Source organism: Heptranchias perlo, chromosome 42 (genome assembly GCF_035084215.1).
Source record: "Heptranchias perlo isolate sHepPer1 chromosome 42, sHepPer1.hap1, whole genome shotgun sequence".
Taxonomy (NCBI): Eukaryota; Metazoa; Chordata; class Chondrichthyes; order Hexanchiformes; family Hexanchidae; genus Heptranchias; species Heptranchias perlo.
Window position 1 is genome coordinate 13,227,384 of NC_090366.1, and position 19,004 is coordinate 13,246,387.

Genomic DNA, 19,004 nt, shown 5'->3' on the forward strand with positions numbered 1-19,004 from the left:
GGCAAAGGCAGAGAAAGAGAGAGAGAAATGACGAAGGAGGAAGCCTCCGAAAGCTTGTGAATTTAAAATAAAATTGCTGGACTATAACTTGGTGTTGTAAAATTGTTTACAAAAGGCAGAGAAAGAGAGAGAGAAATGAATAGAGAAAGAGACAGGAGATAGAGAGAAAGGAAGAAAGAGAGAAAAACTAAGAAGGAGAGAGAAACGGAGAAAGAAATATAACAATAGAAACGGAGAGAGGAGTGAAGAAAGAGAGAGCTAAAAGAGAGGAGAGAAAGTAAGATGAAGAAAGAGAAGGACAGAAACTTAGGGAGAGAGGGAAGAGGGAGAGAGAAAAGCAGTGAAAGCGAGGGAGAGAAACAGAAGGTGAGAACTGAGAGAGAGAGAGAGAGAGAGAAGTTCAGCGAGAGGAAATAGAAGAATGAAAGGAAGGAGCAAGACCGAGGGAAGAACAAGAGCAAGGAAAATAGAAAGAGAGAGAGGCGGGGGAGGGAGAAAGAGAAAAACCGGGAAAGAAAGAGAGACAGAGCGAGAGATGAGATACAAAGTGAATCGGAGAGAGAGAAAGGGGGAAGAGATAAAACGAAAGAGGAAAAGGGTGAGAAACTGAAAGGGGGAGAGAGAAAAAAAAACAGAACTGGAGGCTGCGTGAGATCCGGAGCTCCCTGTGCAGTTAACGATAGACTCACCCTGCCGCCAAGTCACTCCGTCATGATACTGCCCTCAGGGAGACGTCACTCTTGTATACACGTAATATAAAATACCCCCTCAGTGCTCTCGAAAGCAATCCCCTTGCTCCTCGAGGCGAACAGCACAGATACGTTTAAGGGGAAGCTGGATAAACACACGAGGGAGAAAGGAATCGAAGGATATGGTGATAGGGTGAGATGGAGGAGGCTCGTGTGGGCACGGACCAGTTGGGCCGAATGGCCTGTTTCTGTGCTGTAAATTCGATGTAGTTTAATCTTAATTATTTTCCCCCAGCAGAGTCGAGACTCAACTCAGGAGTGGTGGCTGGGATAGTGGTGGGCTGTGTCATCGGAACACTGCTACTGACCCTCCTGCTCATCCTCATCTGCGTCACCATAAGAAGATGTAAGTTTAAAGCTCGATATCTTCCTTTAGTGAGTCACAACAGTGCTAGTTTCTGACCTCACTTATGACACTGCGAACATAACTTTCTCTTCAGAGTGTTTTTCAGTCCCGAATCGGACGAAAGAGCAAGTGTCAGCTTGGCTCAGTGGGTCTCTCTCTCTCTCTCTCTCTCGCCTCTGAGTCGGAAGGTCGTGGGTTCGAGCCCCCACTCCAGAGGCTCGAGCCCCGTAATCCAGGCCGACACTCCCCAGTGCCCAGTACTGAGGGAGCGCCGCACTGTCGGAGGGTCGGTACTGAGGGAGCGCCGCACTGTCGGAGGGTCAGTACTGAGGGAGCGCCGCACTGTCGGAGGGTCAGTGCTGAGGGAGCGCCGCGCTGTCGGAGGGTCAGTACTGAGGGAGCGCCGCACTGTCGGAGGGTCAGTGCTGAGGGAGCGCCGCACTGTCGGAGGGTCAGTACTGAGGGAGCGCCGCACTGTCGGAGGGTCAGTACTGAGGGAGCGCCGCACTGTCGGAGTGTCAGTGCTGAGGGAGCGCCGCACTGTCGGAGGGTCAGTACTGAGGGAGCGCCGCACTGTCGGAGGGTCAGTACTGAGGGAGCGCTGCACTGTCGGAGGGTCAGTACTGAGGGAGCGCTGCACTGTCAGAGGTGCCGTCTTTCGGATGAGACGTTAAACCGAGGCCCCGTCTGCCCCTCTCAGGTAGATGTAAAAGATCCCACGGCCACTATTTCGAAGAAGAGCGGGGGGAGTTCTCCCCGGTGTCCTGGGGCCGATATTTATCCCACAACCAACATCACAGATGATCTGGTCATTTATCACATTGCTGTTTGTGGGATCTTGCTGTGCACAAATTGGCTGCCACATTTCCTACATTACAACAGTGACTACACTTCAAAAAGTACTTCTTCGGTGGTAAAGCGGTTTGGGACGTCCTGAGGTCATGAAAGGCGATATATAAATGCAAGTCCCTTCTTCTTGGACATTGCTCTACCTTTTAGCGTATCAGTGAAGCACAAACACAAGTATAGACAGACAGACAAACGTATAGACAGACAGATAATCATTTCAACTGACAGATAGGCACACGGGGAGACATAAATGGAGAGAGGGACAGAGAGGCGAGGAGATTGATGGGGAGATAGACAGAGCGATAGACAGAGAGATGGGAAGATAAAAGGATGCAGAAAAAGATGAGAGGGATGGGCTGACAGACAGAGATATTCTGGCCTCTTGTCCATCCCCCGATTCCCATCGCTCCACCATTGGCGGCCGTGCCTTCAGCTGCCTGGGCCCCGAGTTCTGGAATTCCCTCCCTAAACGGGATAAAAAGGCGAGCAGACGGAGAGATGCACCAACAGACCAGAGATTCTGAGCCCATGAACCGTCAGACAAGGCGATGCCTTAGAAGTGGCCAATCCCCGTGAGGAACACTGGGGCGGATTAACCGCAGATACATGTAGACGTTCGACAGACAGATTCTTGGTCTAGACAGGTAGATTGACGGCAGACAGCTCAATGTGAAAGTGCTTACAGAGCCTTACACCGTCTCAAACTTTGATGCTTATTTCTCAAATGTGCCCCTTTGTTACATCGAGTTACATCGAATGTACAGCACAGAAACAGGCCATTCGGCCCAACTGGTCTATCCCGGTGTTTATGCTCCACACGAGCCTCCTCCCTCCCTACTTCATCTCACCCTATCACCATATCCTTCTATTCCTTTCTCCCTCATGTGTTTATCCAGCTTCCCCTTAAATCCATCTACACTATTCACCTCAACTACTCCTTGTGGGAGCGAGTTCCACATTCTCACCACTCTCTGGGTAAAGAAGTTTCTCCTGAATTCCCTATTGGATTTATTAGTGACTATCTTATATTTATGGCCCCCTAGTTCTGGTCTCCCCCACAAGTGGAAACATCTTCTCTATGTCTACCCTATCGAACCCTTTCATAATTTTAAAGACCTCTATCAGGTCACCCCTCAGCCTTCTCTTTTCTAGAGAAAAGAGCCCCAGCCTGTTCAATCTTTCCTGATAAGGAAATCCTCACAGTTCTGGTATTGTCCTTGTGAATCGTTTTTGTACCTTATCCAGTGCCTCTATATCCTTTTTATAATATGGAAACCGGAACTGTACACAGTGCTCCAAGTGTGGTCTAACCAAGGTATATGGAGACCAGAACTGTGCACAGTGCTCCGAGTGTGGTCTAACCAAGGTATATGGAGACCAGAACTGTGCACAGTGCTCCAAGTGTGGTCTAACCAAGGTATATGGAGACCAGAACTGTGCACAGTGCTCCAAGTGTGGTCTAACCAAGGTATATGGAGACCAGAACTGTGCACAGTGCTCCAAGTGTGGTCTAACCAAGGTATATGGAGACCAGAACTGTGCACAGTGCTCCAAGTGTGGTCTAACCAAGGTATATGGAGACCAGAACTGTGCACAGTGCTCCAAGTGTGGTCTAACCAAGGTATATGGAGACCAGAACTGTGCACAGTGCTCCAAGTGTGGTCTAACCAAGGTATATGGAGACCAGAACTGTGCACAGTGCTCCAAATGTGGTCTAACCAAGTTCCTCTACAAGTTTAACATAACTTCTCTGCTTTTCAATTCGAACTCCGTTGCTCGTCATGGCAACGTTGCCAGAGCTCTATTAATCCAGCCCTGCCGGGCCTTCTAGATCCATCCGTATGCTAATTAGCAGCACAAGCTGAGGGCCTGAGGCCTTGTTTACCAATCGCGCATTCCTGTCGCCCTGGAAACAGAATACTCCGGAAAGGCTCAGCAGGCCTGTCAGCCTCAAGGGAAGAAAAAGAAAAAGGGTCTCACAACCGAGGCCCTTCATTGAAAGAGGAGGAAAGAGCTGGCATTGGTTCAGGACCCCTCACTGCCTCTGGACGCCCCAAAGCGCTTCACAGTCAGTTAATTACTTTTGTAATACGGTCACTGTTATCGAAACGAATCGCGGAGATGGGAGCGAGAGCCCCTTCTGACAGGAACGGAGAGGGGGCCGAGGGGACGACAACCAGTGAAAGATGGAAGGGAAGAAGTAAGGAGAGAAGTTCCATTTATATTGTGACCTCAGGACGTCCCAAAGCGCTTTACAGCCAATGAAGTACTTTTTGTGACGTGCGGTCACTGTTGTAATGTCGGGGAAACACGGCAGCCAATTTGCGCACAGCAAGATCCCACAAACAGCAACGTGATAAATGACCAGATCACCTGATGTTGGTTGAGGGATAAATATTGGGCCCAGGACACCAGGTCCCTGATCTTCTTCAAATAGCAGCCCTGGACTCTTTTACATCCACCTGAGAGGCTAGGCGGGGCCTTCGGTTTAAGGTCTCGTCCAATCTTGATCAAAACCCATCGTAATTTTGAACGCCTCTATTAAATCTTCCCCTTAACCTTCTCTGCTCAGAGGAAAACAATCCCCGGCTTCTCCAGTCTCTCCACGTAACTGAAGTCCCTCGTCCCGGGCAAATCTCCCCCATCACTCTTTCCTACTTTAATTTTGTGTCTCTTTCACTTTGTTTGCGACAGGGAGAAGAAAGGACAGTCCAAGCTTCAGGATGCAGACCGTAACGCAGAAGGTAAACACTCTCGCACCCTCGCTGTCACTCCATCCCATAATGTCGCTGCGCCTCACTCCCATTGAACTGGAGCTCACTCCCGCACTCTGTCACTGCCACTTTGCTCACTCCCACTCACTAACATCACTGTCACTCGATCTCATGCTTATTCGTTCACTCTTTGGTTCTCACCATCACTCCATCCCAGTCGCTCAGGGATTCGATCACTGTCACTCTCTATGTCTCCCTTTCGTTCTCACTCCCAATCTCGTTCCCCACTCCCGCTCCCTCTCTGAGTTACAGTCTGACTCTCCCTCTCGCTCCCATTCCCTTCCCCCAGGTTTCCTCTCCGGTCTTCCTTCTCCCTCTGATTCCAAATTCCTTCTGTCAGTCTTCCTCCGATTCCCATTCCCTCTCTCAGTGGCCATCACATTCCCATGTCCGTTCCTATGTCCATTCCCTTCTCCGACTCCCATTCCCCCTCTCCGTCTCGCTCCTCTGTCAATCACTTTGGTCCTCCTCTGCCGACTGTGTCAGCTTGGCTCAGTGAAGTCTCTCTCTCTCTCTCTCTCGCCTCTGAGTCAGAAGGTCGTGGGTTCGAGCCCCCACTCCAGAGACTCGAGCCCCATAATCCAGGCCGACACTCCCCAGTGCCCAGTACTGGGGGAGCGCTGCACTGTCGGAGGGTCAGTACTGAGGGAGCGCCGCACTGTCGGAGGGTCAGTACTGAGGGAGCGCCGCACTGTCGGAGGGTCAGTACTGAGGGAGCGCCGCACTGTCGGAGGGTCAGTACTGAGGGAGCGCCGCACTGTCGGAGGGCCAGTACTGAGGGAGCGCCGCACTGTCGGAGGGTCAGTACTGAGGGAGCGCTGCACTGTCGGAGGGTCAGTACTGAGGGAGTGCCGCACTGTAGGAGGGTCAGTACTGAGGGAGCGCCGCACTGTCGGAGGGTCAGTACTGAGGGAGCGCCGCACTGTCGGAGGGTCAGTACTGAGGGAGCGCCGCACTGTCGGAGGGTCAGTACTGAGGGAGCGCCGCACTGTCGGAGGGTCAGTACTGAGGGAGTGCCGCACTGTTGGAGGGTCAGTACTGAGGGAGCGCTGCACGGTCGGAGGGTCAGTACTGAGGGAGTGCCGCACTGTCGGAGGGTCAGTACTGAGGGAGTGCCGCACTGTCGGAGGGTCAGTACTGAGGGAGTGCCGCACTGTTGGAGGGTCAGTACTGAGGGAGTGCCGCACTGTTGGAGGGTCAGTACTGAGGGAGCGCCGCACTGTCGGAGGGTCAGTACTGAGGGAGTGCCGCACTGTCGGAGGGTCAGTACTGAGGGAGCGCCGCACTGTCGGAGATGCCGTCTTTCGGATGAGACGTTAAACCGAGGCCCCGTCTGCCCCTCTCGGGTGGATGTAAAAGATCCCACGGCCACTATTTCGAGGAAGAGCAGGGGGGAGTTCTCCCCGGTGTCCTGGGGTCGATATTTATCCCTCAACCAACATCACTAAAAAAAACAGATTGTCTGATCAGGAATTGCAATGCTTTGTGGGATCTTGCTGTGCGTACATTGTCTGCACATCAACAGTGGCTAAACTTGAAAAGCGTTTTATTGGCTGCAAAGCACTTTGGGACATCCTCGAGGATTTGTAAGGCACTCTATAAATGAAAGTTCTTTCTTAGTTTTTTAAATTCAAAGCTTCTCCCTTAAAGGATGGTCTCAGAGAAAGTGAAAAAGAACTTGCATTTCTATAGGGCCTTTCACCACCTCAGGACGTCCCAAAGCGCTTTACAGCCAATGAAGTACTTTTTTTGCAGCGCGGTCACTGTTGTAATGTATGAAACGCGGCAGACAATTTGCGCACAGCAAGATCCCACAAACAGCAATGTGATAAATGACCAGATCATTTGTTTTTTAGTGATGTTGGTTGAGGGATAAATATCGACCCCAGGACACCGGGGAGAACTCCCCCCTGCTCTTCCTCGAAATAGTGGCCGTGGGATCTTTTACATCCACCCGAGAGGGGCAGACGGGGCCTCGGTTTAACGTCTCATCCGAAAGACGGCATCTCCGACAGTGCGGCGCTCCCTCAGTACTGACGCTCCGACAGTGCAGCACTCCCTCAGTACTGACCCTCCGACAGTGCGGCGCTCCCTCAGTACTGACCCTCCGACAGCGCGGCGCTCCCTCAGTAATGACCCTCCGACAGTGCGGCACTCCCTCAGTACTGACCCTCCGACAGTGCGGCGCTCCCTCAGTACTGACCCTCCGACAGTGCGGCACTCCCTCAGTACTGACCCTCCGACAGCGCGGCGCTCCCTCAGTACTGACCCTCCGACAGCGTGGCGCTCCCTCAGTACTGACCCTCCGACACTGCGGCGCTCCCTCAGTACTGACCCTCCGACAGTGCGGCGCTCCCTCAGTACTGACCCTCCGACAGTGCGGCGCTCCCTCAGTACTGACCCTCCGACAGTGCGGCGCTCCCTCAGTACTGACCCTCCGACAGTGCGGCACTCCCTCAGTACTGACGCTCCGACAGTGCAGCACTCCCTCAGTACTGACCCTCCGACAGTGCGGCGCTCCCTCAGTACTGACCCATCCGACAGCGCGGCGCTCCCTCAGTAATGACCCTCCGACAGTGCGGCACTCCCTCAGTACTGACCCTCCGACAGTGCGGCGCTCCCTCAGTACTGACCCTCCGACAGTGCGGCGCTCCCTCAGTACTGACCCTCCGACAGCGCGGCGCTCCCTCAGTACTGACCCTCCGACAGCGCGGCGCTCCCTCAGTACTGACCCTCCGACACTGCGGCACTCCCTCAGTACTGACCCTCCGACAGCGCGGCGCTCCCTCAGTACTGACCCTCCGACAGTGCGGCACTCCCTCAGTACTGACCCTCCGACAGTGCGGCGCTCCCTCAGTACTGACCCTCCGACAGTGCGGCGCTCCCTCAGTACTGGCGCTGGGGAGTGTCGTCCTGGATTACGGGGCTCAAGTCTCTGGATTGGGGGCTCGAACCCACGACCTTCTGACTCAGAGGCGCGAGAGAGACAGAGAGAGCCAAGTCGAACAGGTATCCGATTTGATATTTGCAGCTATATGGGAGAGTGCGGTCAATATACATCGAATTACATAGAATTTACAGCATAGAAACAGGCCATTCGGCCCAACTGCTCTCTGCTGGTGTTTATGCTGCATTGGCGCCTCCTCCCTCCCTACTTCATCTCACCCTATCGGCATATCCTTCTACTCCTTTCTCCCTCATGTACTTATATTTCTGAGAGAGAAAGAGAATTCTCCTCGTGTCCGGTCTTGGTAATTTATTTCTCAACATTTTAACCATGTGTTCCTAACCTGCCTTCTGTTGTTTTAGATACCAAACAGACATGCATTGCCCCCGGGTGTTATGATGACAAATAGTCCTGTTGAACCCACCGAACACAAACCCATCAGAGTGAGACAGGTATAGTATTCGGACATGTGCCAGCTGTGGCAGAGAGGGTCTCTCTCTCTCCCTCTCTCTCTCTCGTCTCTGAGTCAGAAGGTCGAGGGTTCGAGCCCCCACTCCAGAGACTCGAGCCCCGTGATCCCAGGCCGACACTCCCCCCGGTGCCCAGTACCGAGGGAGCGCCGCACTGTCGGGGGTGCCGTCTTTCGGGATGAGACGTTAAACCGAGGCCCCCCACCGTATGCCCCTCTCAGGTGGGACGTAACAGATCCCACGGCCGCTATTTCGAAGGAGAGTTCTCCCCGGTGTCCTGGGCCCGATATTTATCCCTCAACCAACATCACTAAAAAAAAACCAGATGATCCGGTCATTTATCACCTCGCTGTTTGTGGGATCTTGCTGTGCGCAAATTGGCTGCCGAGTTTCCTACATTACAACAGTGACCACACTTCATTGGCTGTAAAGCGCTTTGGGACGTCTGAGGTTGTGAAAGGCGCTATATAAATGCAAATTCTTTCTTTCTATGTGTTGGGGTCTTGGTGATGGATTCAGTTGTACCTGTAACCCTCTTACAAACCAGCCCCACCCCCCAAAAAAAAACCCCATTGACCACCCAACAACTGGAAATAGTTTCTCTCTATCGACCCTATCGAATCCTTTAATCATCTTAAACCCCTCGATTAGATCACCCCTTAATCTGTTATACTCGAAGCCTAGTCTGTGCAACCTGGCCTCGTAATTTAACCCTTTTAGCCCCGGGTATCGTTCTGGTGAATCCAAGGCCAATATAACCTTCCTGAGGCGCGGTGCCCAGAACTGAACGCTGTCTCTCCAGATGTGGCCTGACCAGAACTAAACTGCTTTCTTGCTTAATTCCTTTAGACGCCAAACGCACAAGTGGGCATGGTTTCCAACTGTTCTACCCATTATGGCAGAGAGACGCCGCAGGATATACCCAGCAGAGTGGAGCAGGTAATCACAGGTGGTAGGGCCCTAGTTAAGGGTTCACTCACTGTTACAGGCCCTCCGTGGCTCAGTGGGTAGCCTCTGAGTCAGAAGGTTGTGGGTTCGAGCCCCCACTCCAGAGTCTTGAGCCCCATAATCCAGGCCGACACTCCCAGTGCCACCACTGAGGGAGTGCTGCACTGTCGGAGGTGCCGTCTTTCGGATGAGACATTAAACCGAGGCCCCGTCTGCCCCTCTCAGGTGGATGTAAAAGATCCCACGGCCACTATTTCGAAGAAGAGCAGGGGGAGTTCTCCCCGGTGTCCTGGGGCCGATATTTATCCCTCAACCAACATCACTAAAAAAACAGATGATCTGGTCATTTATCACATTGCTGTTTGTGGGATCTTGCTGTGCGCAAATTGGCTGCCGCGTTTCCTACATTACAACAGTGACCACACTTCAAAAAAAAGTACTTAATTGGCTGTAAAGCGCTTTGGGACGTCCTGAGGTCGTGAAAGGCGCTGGAAAAATGGGAGTCACTCATCTCCCATCCTCCGTAAACTTCAGCTCATCCAAAACTCTGCTGCCCCCCCGTATCCTATCTCGCTCCAAGTCCCGTTCACCATCACCCCCTGTGCTCGCTGAACTACATTGGCTCCCGGTCAGGGAACGCCTCGATTTTAAAATTCTCATCCTTGTGTTCAAATCCCTCCGTGGCCTCACCCCCCCCTCCCTATCTCTGTAACCTCCTCCAGCCCCTACAACCCTCCGAGATCTCTGCGCTCCTCCAATTCTGGCCTCTTGTCCATCCCCCGATTCCCATCGCTCCACCATTGGCGGCCGTGCCTTCAGCTGCCTGGGCCCTGAGCTCTGGAATTCCCTCCCTAAACCTCTCCGCCTCTCTCTCTCCTCCTTTAAGACGCTCCTTAAAACCTACCTCTTTGACCGAGCTTTTGGTCACCTGTCCTAATATCTCCTTATGTGGCTCGGTGACAAATTTTGGGGGAACTTTTTCACCGAAGGGGGGGAGTTGAGTTCCGTGGTGAGTTACCATGCAGTACAAACCAGGGCACGATCACAGTGAGCAGGTGGGTGGGGGATGTTGAGATGGACTTGTCATCCTGAAGGTCTTTATTTGCTCCTAAAAATGTCTGTGCTTCGGGTCCTGATTTCTCCGTTCTCCGTTCATTTCGATTTCCTTTCCATTTTTTCTTCACAGCCCGTCGACGAGCAGCTCAGATCAGTGAATTGCGCCTTAACCAAACTAAGGCAGTGCACAATGGTGTGACATCCCAGCAGACCATAATATGACATCCCAGCAGACCATAATATGACACCACAGCAGACCATAATATGACATCCCAGCAGACCATAAAATGACACCCCAGCAGACCATAATATGACATCCCAGCAGGCCATAATATGACACCCCAGCAGGCCATAATATGACATCCCAGCAGACCATAATATAACATCCCAGCAGACCATAATATGACACCCCAGCAGACCATAATATGACACCCCAGCAGATCATAAAATGACACCCCAGCAGACCATAAAATGACACCCCAGCAGACCATAATATGACACCCCAGCAGGCCATATGATACCCCAGCAGACCATAATATGACACCCCAGCAGACCATAATATGACACCCCAGCAGACCATAACATGACATCCCAGCAGACCATAATATGACATCCCAGCAGACCATAATATGACACCCAAGCAGACAACAGTGACACCCCAGCAGACCATAATATGACACCCCAGCAGACCATAATATGACACCCCAGCAGACCATAATATGACACCCAAGCAGACAACAGTGACATCCCAGCAGGCCATAAAATGACATCCCAGCAGGCCATAAAATGACATCCCAGCAGGCCATAAAGTGACACCCCAGCAGACCATAATATGACACCCCAGCAGACCATAATATGACACCCCAGCAGACCATAATATGACACCCCAGCAGACCATAATATGACATTCCAGCAGATCATAGTATGACACCAGCAGACCATAATATGACATCCCAGCAGACCATAATATGACATCCCAGCAGACCATAATATGACATTCCAGCAGATCATAGTATGACACCAGCAGACCATAATATGACATCCCAGCAGACCATAATATGACATCCCAGCAGACCATATGACACACCAGCAGATCATAATATGATATCCCAGCAGACAAGTGACACACCAGCAGACCATAATATGACATCCCAGCAGACCATAATATAACACACCAGCAGAACCATAATATGACACACCAGCAGACCATAATATAACACTCCAGCAGACCATAATATAACACTATAATATAACACCCCAGCAGACCATGACATACCAGCAGACAACAGTGACACACCAACAGCCCATAACATGACACCCCAGCAGACCATAATATGGCACACCAACAGACAAGTGGGGCAGACCAGCAGACAACAGCATGACACACCAGCAGACAAAAACGTGACACACCAGCAATGGACAAGTGTGACACACCAGCACACAACAGTGGATAACAGTGTGACAGACCAGCAGATAAGTGTGACACACCAGCAGACAACAGTGTGACACCCCAGCAGACACAATCGACAATGGTGGGACACACCAGCAGACACAGCAGCAGCATAGTCTCTATTGATGACGCTCTGTTTCTCTATTAATAAAGTCGAGTTGGACCAAAAAGAAGGGGAGGGAGAGAGCGAGAAGAGGTTGAACTGGGAGTGAGGTATTGGTCAGATTTTGGACAACAAGCGTTTCCTTGCATCCTGTCCAGCAATGTGAGAATTGTTAGCACCACCTCGCTGGGTACAGGATTCACACCTTGGAACGACTTGGGGCTGGGGGGGAGTTCCAGAGATATGGGTTGTTCGAAGGAGAGGGTGTTGGTTACTCTCAGGGTTCATCACTTACAGATCAGGGAGAAACATCAGAGAATTTTCTGTTATGAACCTTCTCATGTCAATTGCTCATCTCGAGGGACAGGGAATAAATTGGGTAGGGCTTAGAGAATTGGGAATATTGCACCACACACTTTCGGAAGGATGTCAAGGCCTTGGAGAGGGTGCGGAGGAGATTTACCAGAATGGTCCCAGGGATGAGGGACTTCAGTTACGTGGAGAGACTGGAGAAGCTGGGATTGTTCTCCTCAGAGCAGAGAAGGTTAAGGGGAGATTTAATCGAGGGGTTCAAAATCATGAAAGGTTTTGATAGAGTAAATAAGGAGAAACTGTTTCCAGTGGCAGGAGGGTCGGTAACCAGAGGACACAGATTTAAGGTAATTGGCAAAAGAACCAGAGGGGGAGATGAGGAGAATGTTTTTTACGCAGCGAGTTGTTCTGATCTGGAATGCGCTGCATGAAAGGGCGGTGGAAGCAGATTCAATAATAACTTTCAAAAGGGGAATTGGAAAGGAAATCTTTACAGGGCTATGGGGGAAGATCAGGGAGGGGAGTGGGACTAACTGGATAGCTCTATCAAAGAGCCGGCACAGGCCACGATGGGCCAAATGGCCTCCTTCTGTGCTGTAGGAATGAATTCAAAAAATTGTTCCTCCGTTACGGTCAGCTGGGATCGACCTGGGCCCTCGCTGGTGGGGTGAAGGACCTCTGCATCTGCTGGAGAGTTGGCAGAAGCCAATGCTCGACACACCAAACATACTCTCCCCACCAGCCCGTTCCACACAAATGGGACATCCGGATCTTGCAGGTTTCCCACACGCAGGTGAAGTGAAGGAGCCTGGAATTTTTTAATGGAACAGGAACATTCCCGATCCACCTCACCTTTGCCTCAATTTCAGTTTCTGAAGATTTTTAGGGCTTTACTCTGTATCTAACCCTGTACCTGCCCTGGGAGTGTTTGATGGGACAGTGTAGAGGGAGCTTTACTCTGTATCTAACCCTGTACCTGCCCTGGGAGTGTTTGATGGGACAGTGTAGAGGGAGCTTTACTCTGTATCTAACCCTGTACCTGCCCTGGGAGTGTTTGATGGGACAGTGTAGAGGGAGCTTTACTCTGTATCTAACCCTGTACCTGCCCTGGCAGTGTTTGATGGGACAGTGTAGAGGGAGCTTTACTCTGTATCTAACCCTGTACCTGCCCTGGGAGTGTTTGATGGGACAGTGTAGAGGGAGCTTTACTCTGTATCTAACCCTGTACCTGCCCTGGGAGTGTTTGCCGGGACAGTGTAGAGGGAGCTTTACTCTGTATCTAACCCTGTACCTGCCCTGGGAGTGTTTGCCGGACAGTGTAGAGGGAGCTTTACTCTGTATCTAACCCTGTACCTGCCCTGGGAGTGTTTGATGGGACAGTGTAGAGGGAGCTTTACTCTGTATCTAACCCTGTACCTGCCCTGGGAGTGTTTGACGGGACAGTGTAGAGGGAGCTTTACTCTGTATCTAACCCTGTACCTGCCCTGGGAATGTTTGATGGGACAGTGTAGAGGGAGCTTTACTCTGTATCTAACCCTGTACCTGCCCCTGGGAGTGTTTGATGGGACAGTGTAGAGGGAGCTTTACTCTGTATCTAACCCTGTACCTGCCCTGGGAGTGTTTGATGGGACAGTGTAGAGGGAGCTTTACTCTGTATCTCACCCGGGAGTGTTTGATGGGCTTTGGCACGAGGAGCCTGAATTGGGAAACTCGCTATAAAATCTTCATCTTGCCGGGCTCGATATTCAGAGACACAAAGTCTGAGACAAGGAACAGACTCATATGCTTTTCTTTTTAAAAAAAAGTGAATTATTTAATTGATGTATTTGAAAAAATTATACACATTACACACATGGAGCACAATGACTGGTTTACAATTAATTGCATTCATTAAATATGTTTTACTTTGTCCGTGATTAATGGCATAACAAACATGCTCAGTTCATCAGAGAACGTTCAAATGTCCCACCCACCCCCCCAATCCTCAACTCCGACCCCCATCTCTGGGTACAGTCCAGGAGACCCTCCGACTGCGACATTAGACACACATTGACAGGAGAAACTGGGAGAGAGCTCCACTCGGAGCCGATGGGTCGGTTTTGGGATCGATTATCCTCCCCTTGTGAGGGAGAACGAGCGTTTTCTTCAGCCTGTTTGGAGGGACTTGGTCCCGACTCTGTCCGATGAGGTGGTTCCCCCCTCCCGATGAGGTGGTTCCCCCTCGCCCCCTCCCGATGAGGTGGTTCCCCCCTCGCCCCCTCCCGATGAGGTGGTTCCCCCCTCGCCCCCTCCCGATGAGGTGGTTCCCCCCTCGCCCCCTCCCGATGAGTGCCGTCGTTGACTTTCAATTAAAAGTTGGGGACGCAAAGTGTCTGATCTACCAGGCTGGGGAGGGAGGGAGAGGGGAGGGAGGAGGGCGGAGGGAGGGACTGAGGTGACAAACTGCACAACTTGCTGCTTGTGAATTGAGTGTTTAGCCCTTGATTTCCAATCCCTCAGCGTCCCTCTCCCTCAGTGTGTCTCTCCCTCCATCTCCAATCCCTCCGTGTGTCTCTCCCTCCATCTCCAATCTCTCAGCCTCTCTCCTTCCATCTCCAATCCCTCAGTCTGTCTCTCCTTTCATCTCCAACCCTCCTGTCTGTCTCTCCCTCCATCCCCAATCCCTCAGTCTCTCTCCCTCCAACTCCAATCTCTCAGCCTCTCTCCTTCCATCTCCAATCCCTCAGTCTGTCTCTCCTTTCATCTCCAACCCTCCTGTCTGTCTCTCCCTCCATCCCCAATCCCTCAGTCTCTCTCCCTCCAACTCCAATCTCTCAGTCTGTCTCTCCTTTCATCTCCAACCCCCCAGTCTGTCTCTCCCTCCATCCCCAATCTCTCAGTCTCTCTCCCTTCATCTCCAATCCCTCGGTCTCTCTCCCTCCATCTCCAATCCCTCGGTCTCTCCCTCCATCTCCAACCCCTCGGTCTCTCTCCCTCCATCTCCAACCCCTCGGTCTCTCTCCCTCCATCTCCAACCCCTCAGTCTATCTCTCCTTTCATCTCCATCCCCCAGTCTGTCTCTCCCTCCATCTCCAACCCCCCAGTCTGTCTCTCCCTCCATCCCCAATCTCTCTGTCTCTCTCCCTCCATCTCCAATCCCCCAGTCAGTCTCTCCCTCCATCTCCAACCCCTCAGACTCTCTCCCTCCATCTCCAACCCCTCAGACTCCCTCCATCTCCAACCCCTCAGACTCCCTCCATCTCCAACCCTCAGTCTCTCTCCCTCCATCTCCAACCCCTCAGACTCTCTCCCTCCATCTCCAACCCCTCAGTCTCACTCCCTCCATCCCTCATTGTTTCCCTCATGCTCCAAATCAATTTTTATTTAAACAGTGACTGCCTCTTTCAATTCTAGTGCAGACGCCTTTGACCCCCACTGGGTATATTCTAACCGTGGCAAAGTTCAGGCTGAAATCAGTTCACTTCTGAACCCCTCCAGCAAAAAAAATGGTTGAGCCTGTGGTGAGGCCTGGGGCAGGTCCTGAGGTCCACGGACTTGATCTCACCTCTGCCAGTGCAGCGCTCCCTCAGTACCGGCACTGGGGAGCGTCGGCCTGGAGGAGGGGGCTCAGGTCTCTGGAGTGGGCCGGGGGCTCGAAACCACGAACCTTCTGACTCGCAGACAGCGTTGCCCCGCCGAGCCACGGGCGAGACTTTGGAAGGCCGCCCAAAACCGAATCGTCCTCGCGAGGCGATCCCCGTCTCCGACTGCTCCGCGTGTCAACGGGGTCCCTGCTTTGCGACGGCCGTTCCCGTTAAGCTGGCTGCGGCAAAATAGCTCTGTGGACAATTCGACGGAAACTGGAGAGGTTGGGCCCGAGTTGAGAGATCCGAATAACGCCGGCCACTCAAAAATAAAACGTGTTGCAATGGGAAAGGGTGAGGCCCCGCATTTGAAACAATTCGAAAGGACACTCTTGCAAAATATGGTGGACCTGACCAATGGGGGAAGATTGACCCTCTCGGGACGATCTGACCTTTCTGGACCTGACCAACAGGGGAAGATTGACCCTCTCGGACGATCTGACCTTTTCGGACCTGACCAACAGGGGAAGATTGACCCTCTCGGGACGATCTGACCTCTTTGGACCTGACCAACGGGGGAAGATTGACCCTCTCGGGACGATCTGACCTTTCTGGACCTGACCAACAGGGGAAGATTGACCCTCTCGGGACGATCTGACCTCTTTGGACCTGACCAACGGGGAAGATTGACCCTCTCGGGACAATGACCAACGGGGAAGATTGACCCTCTCGGGACGATCTGATCTTTCTGGACCTGACCAGCGGGGAAGATTGACCCTCTCGGGACGATCTGACCTTTCCGGACCTGGCCAACGGGGGAATATTGACCCTCTCGGGACGATCTGACCTTTCTGGACGTGGCAGACATGACCCATATCAAGGGTCTGAAGGTAACCTGATCCACGGGGAAGATGCCACCTAATTGAGGGCCTCACCCATATGGCAGGTGCTGCCTTTGTGCGAGACCTGGCCCACTTCGAACTCCTGGACCTCGTGGGAGACCTGATCGTTATTACAGATCCCCGATCTGTGGACTGCCCGATCCATTCTCACCCACTGAACTAACCTCGTGAGGTGTTTAAGATGATTAAAGGATTCGATAGGGTCGATAGAGAGAAACTATTTCCTCTGGTGGGGGGAGTCCAGAACAAGGGGGCAGAACCTTAAAATTAGAGCCAGGCCGTTCAGGGGTGATGTCGGGAAGCACTTCCTCACACAAAGGGGAGTGGGAATCTGGAACTCTCTCCCCCCAAAAAGCTGTTGAGGCCGGGGGTCAATTGAAAATGTCAAAACTGAGATTGATGGATTTTTGTTGGGTGAGGGGATTAAGGGTTACAGAACCAAGGCGGGTAAATGGAGTTAAGATACAGATCAGCCATGACCTGATTGAATGGCGGAACAGGCTCGAGGGGCTGAATGGCCTCCTCCTGTTCCTTTGTTCCTAGGAAGACCGTACCAACGTGGGCGATCTCGCCCGTACTCTGGAGGGCCACTTCAGGCCTCCCCGCCGTGTGCCCCAGGCAGCGTCTCTCGGCTGGCCACCTGGCCGCGATGGACAATCCCAATTCCCTCCTCGTCCGACCTTTTCCAGCGGGAGTCAAAAAGATGGCCGTTGGATGCAGGAACGTGGACCAATTTTTGTCCCCGCCCCCCCTCGGACAACGGCACCGAGCCCAACTCCCCCCCCCCCCAACAGTTGGCATCGAGTTTGGGACCTCCTTCCTTTGCAATGGCCTTGTTGCCGTAGCGATGGCCCATTGGATTCCAATTCCCTTTGTTTATTGAACAACCGAATGGAAAAAGCGGACATTGCCGGCCATGTCATCAGCTTAACTGTTCCGGCAAGACTTGAGTACATTGTCCCTTTAAAAATACAACCCAATTCGGGATAAATCCATCATTTGGACCAGCGATAAGGGGTTAAATGATGAGGCGAGATTATATAAACGAGGCCTGTAGTCCCTGGCGTATAGAAGGTTAAGGGGTGACTTGATTGAGGTCTTTAGGGTTTTGAAAGGACTCGATAGGGTAGATGGAGAGAAACTTTTTCCATTGGTGAGGGAGAGTCAAGGGGACAAGGCCTTAAAATCAGAGTCAGGCCATTCAGGAGAGAAACTGGGAAAACACTTCATGCAAAAGGAGAAGTGCGGAACTCTCTCCCACAAAAAGCACCAGATGCCAGCTCGGTTAATCATTTCAAATCTCGAGATCGAGAGGTTTTTGCTCGGCAAGGGAATGGAGCCAAGGTGGGCGGATGGGGCCAGTGTACAGATCAGTCATGATCTCACCGGACAGGTACGGTGGTGGCGGGGGGGGAGCTGGATATAGGAAGAGGAGGGGGAGGGGGGAGGGGGGGGGGCGGCCATTCAGCCCCTCGGGCCTGTTCCGCCATTCGCCGAGACCCTCCGAGTCCCAAAGGCAAGCCTCAGTCGAATCGCCCCTCAAACCTCCCGCTCCCCGCGTTCATTTAGCACCGCCGCCCTTGTAAACAAAAAATAATCTTCATTTGAAAGACAAAGCGACAAAATAATCCTCTCTTGATAGCCCAAAAATCACGGGGGGGGGGCGGGCAGGGAGGAGGAGGAGGGAAATGGCTGATTAATGATCATGGTACACACAGAGAGAGAGAGAGAGAGATAACATTCAGCAGTTAAACCTCGGAAGACATGCCAGCGCAGAAATAAAATGCTTCGCCTTTTGACCCTTTGTGTTTTTTGCGTGTGTGTGTGTATTAAAGTCAAACTCCAGTTACCTCCGTGCAATGAGGTTACCGTGACAACGGACTGGGGCCTAGGAAAAGGCCCGAGGCCTCGCTGAGGTGTTTGTTTTCGCTGCTTTTTTTCTTTTTTTTTTTCACTTGCGTGCGCCCTTTCTCCGCGGGGCCGCGTCTTCGGTTCCTTCGGGCTCGAAGGAGCGGCGACGGGAAGTGGCCGCCCCTCGCCCCCCCCCGCCTCGCGACGAGTTCGAGTCCGGGCGGCCGAATTTACTCTCCGAGAGCAGTAGCGAGCGGGGTCTCCGTGCGACGGTCTTGTCTCGTCCCGTGCGTTCCGCAAGCGGTCGAGACTCGCCCGTCCTCTCCCCGCGCTCCCCTGCCGGCCTCGCGCACCAAACCCGCCCCCCCGCACCACCGGCGAATCAAGGGGGGGTGTCGCCAGTCTGGGAAGCTGTTGGATTTTCTCCCTTCCCTCCCTCCCCGCCCTCAATTTTGTCCCCCGGTTGGCCACCCCCCAACCCCGCCATCGTTTCACGAGAGCCAAAGGCCCTCCCCGCTTCCCGCATCCCAGTTTGCGCACAGCAAGATCCCGCAAACAGATCGTCTGTTTTGGGTGTCGTTTTGAGGGATAAATGTCGGCCCCAGGACACCGGGAGAGCTCCCCACCGCCCCCCACTCCCGCTCAGCTACGAAATAGCGGCCGTGGGATCTTCTACATCCTCCA

At 52.6% G+C, this 19,004-nt stretch overlaps 1 protein-coding gene across 1 annotated transcript in view; it reads left to right on the forward strand.

Annotated features, from left to right (window-relative positions):
* LOC137306149 (hemicentin-1-like) overlaps positions 1-12,985 on the forward strand; it is a 49,619-nt gene extending 36,634 nt beyond the window's left edge. Inside the window, exons 16-20 of the mRNA XM_067975207.1 lie at positions 988-1,095; positions 4,639-4,688; positions 8,028-8,117; positions 8,985-9,074; positions 10,270-12,985. Of these exons, the coding sequence (XP_067831308.1) occupies positions 988-1,095; positions 4,639-4,688; positions 8,028-8,117; positions 8,985-9,074; positions 10,270-10,338 (407 nt within the window). The 3' untranslated portion in view covers positions 10,339-12,985. The remainder of the gene's footprint in view (positions 1-987; positions 1,096-4,638; positions 4,689-8,027; positions 8,118-8,984; positions 9,075-10,269) is intronic.
* Positions 12,986-19,004: the final 6,019 nt, after the last annotated feature.